Source organism: Pterocles gutturalis, unplaced genomic scaffold, assembly GCF_000699245.1.
Source record: "Pterocles gutturalis isolate BGI_N339 unplaced genomic scaffold, ASM69924v1 scaffold37228, whole genome shotgun sequence".
Taxonomy (NCBI): Eukaryota; Metazoa; Chordata; class Aves; order Pterocliformes; family Pteroclidae; genus Pterocles; species Pterocles gutturalis.
The window spans coordinates 1100-3204 of NW_010121718.1; the positions used below are offsets into that span (position 1 = coordinate 1100).

General features: G+C 62.1%; 1 protein-coding gene across 1 annotated transcript; it reads left to right on the top strand.

Annotated features, from left to right (window-relative positions):
• Positions 1-321: 321 nt before the first annotated feature.
• On the top strand, positions 322-2070 carry CSK (c-src tyrosine kinase; the record flags this gene model as incomplete). Its single annotated transcript, XM_010077338.1, has 4 exons — positions 322-402; positions 721-834; positions 1327-1439; positions 1851-2070. Coding segments are annotated over exons 1-4 (462 nt in total), but the record flags the coding sequence as incomplete, so codon positions are not given.
• Positions 2071-2105: the final 35 nt, after the last annotated feature.

Sequence of the window (2105 nt, forward strand, 5' to 3'; positions counted from 1 at the left end):
GCCGCCCTGTGCCTCAGTTTCCCACCGTCCTGGTTTTTCCCTTGGGTCATTGATGCAGGTGATGCTGCGGTGGCCGTGCAGCACGTAAATACCTTATCCTGTGGGTGAGCAGCTCCGTGCCAGCCTGGTCCCCAGCTCGGGGAGCTTTTTGGATCACTTTGGGGACATTTTGGAAGTGGTGCCTTGGGCAGCACCTGGTCCCTTCTTGGTGGTGCCAGAGATGCTCACAGGGCCTGGGGAGCATCCTTGGTGGGGGGGGTTGCTCCCTGGGCATCATCCCTGCCCAGCCCTACCCGCTCTTCAGCCGTCCCTTCTCCCTCCAGGTCTCATGGTACCCAGTGACGTGTCCCCCCTGTGAGATTCACGCCCCCCCAACCTTCTGAGAAGATGTCAGGGATGCAGGTAAGCACTGGGCAGGGATGGAGGTGGCCCCAGGGCTGAGGAGGGACGTGGGGACACTTGTCCCTGTCCCCCCATGTCCCTGCAGAAGGCCAGCACTTCAGGGACCTGCGATTTTGTGTGTTGTCCCCATCCCAGTTGAAAAACACCATCTGAGCTCCCGGGGCTGCCCAAATTCCCCCAAACTGCTTCTGGTTTAAGTGAATCCCGTTTGGGGCTGGACCAGAGGGTTGGGAGCCCCACGTGCCCTTGGGACAGGTGGACCTGGGCGGTGGGGACGTGCCCAGCCAGGCTCTGACACTGTCCCCCCTCCCTGGCCAGGCCGTTTGGCCGTCCGGTACAGAATGTATCGCCAAATACAACTTCCACGGTACCGCCGAGCAGGACCTGCCCTTCAGCAAAGGAGACGTCCTCACCATCGTCGCTGTCACGAAGGTAAAGCCATCGCGTCCCCACGGCCCCCCCAGGCTGCCGATTGCCACCGGGGCATCCCTGCATCCCATGATGCGGCGTTTGCCATGCCGCTGGGATCCCCTGGTCCCGCTGAAGTCCCCCGGTGCCGGCAGGGCAGGAATGGGGCCACGCGCTCCGTTAATTAATTCACGGCATCGTTAGTTAAGGTTTCTCCGAAATGTCAGCTTCCCGGGAGGGGGGAGGCTCGCTACCGGGAGTGGGAGAGAAAAAGAGAGGGGGCCCATGGGTCGGGGGTCTCCCCCGCAGCCTGGGGTAGGGGTCATGGTGACATCCACGGGGCCACCAGTATTGGGGTTTGCTGGTCCCAGTGCTGATCTCCACCTTGGCGGCTGTCCCCCACCTACCCCATCCTGCCTGCATCCAGGGGGGGCTCGGGGCCAGCTGCCTGGGAAAGGGGTGCTGCCATCTCAGGGGGGCCACGGACTGGTGGTGACATCCCTGCTGTCCCCACAGGATCCCAACTGGTACAAGGCAAAGAACAAGGTGGGCCGGGAGGGCATCATCCCCGCTAACTACGTGCAGAAGCGGGAAGGAGTGAAAGCTGGGATCAAACTCAGCCTCATGCCGTGAGTATCTGCCGGAGACGCTGCCCGGGGGAATTTGGGGGGAGCATCTCCCCAGTGCGGCCAACTGGAGACCCCCCACCACCCGGTGGAAAGGCAGAAAGGGGCCGGGGAAAGCTCTGAGCACCTTTGGAGCTGCCTGCGGAGCCGGGAAAGTGATGGATGCGGTTGGGCTGCATTTCGACATGGGGCTTTTACCCAAAATTGGGGGTGTAAAGGCTGCTGGGGGGTCAGAACGGGGTCTCTGCAGGAGGGGCAGGAGGTGGGCAAGCAAATGGGTGGGTGGATGGAGGGATGGAGGGATGCATGGATGGATAGAGGGATGGATGATGGATGGATGGATGATGGATGGATGATGGATGGATGGGGACAGCACTTCCCTAGTCCTCCACCTGCCTTCTGGCCCCATCACAGGTGGTTCCATGGGAAGATCACACGGGAGCAGGCGGAGCGGCTGCTGTACCCCCCCGAGACGGGGCTTTTCCTGGTGCGGGAGAGTACCAACTACCCCGGGGACTACACGCTGTGCGTCAGCTGCGAGGGCAAGGTGGAGCACTACCGCATCATCTACTCCTCCAGCAAGCTCAGCATTGATGAGGAGGTCTACTTCGAGAACCTCATGCAGCTGGTGGAGGTGAGGGCGCAACCCCCCCAGGGGACGACGGGAGC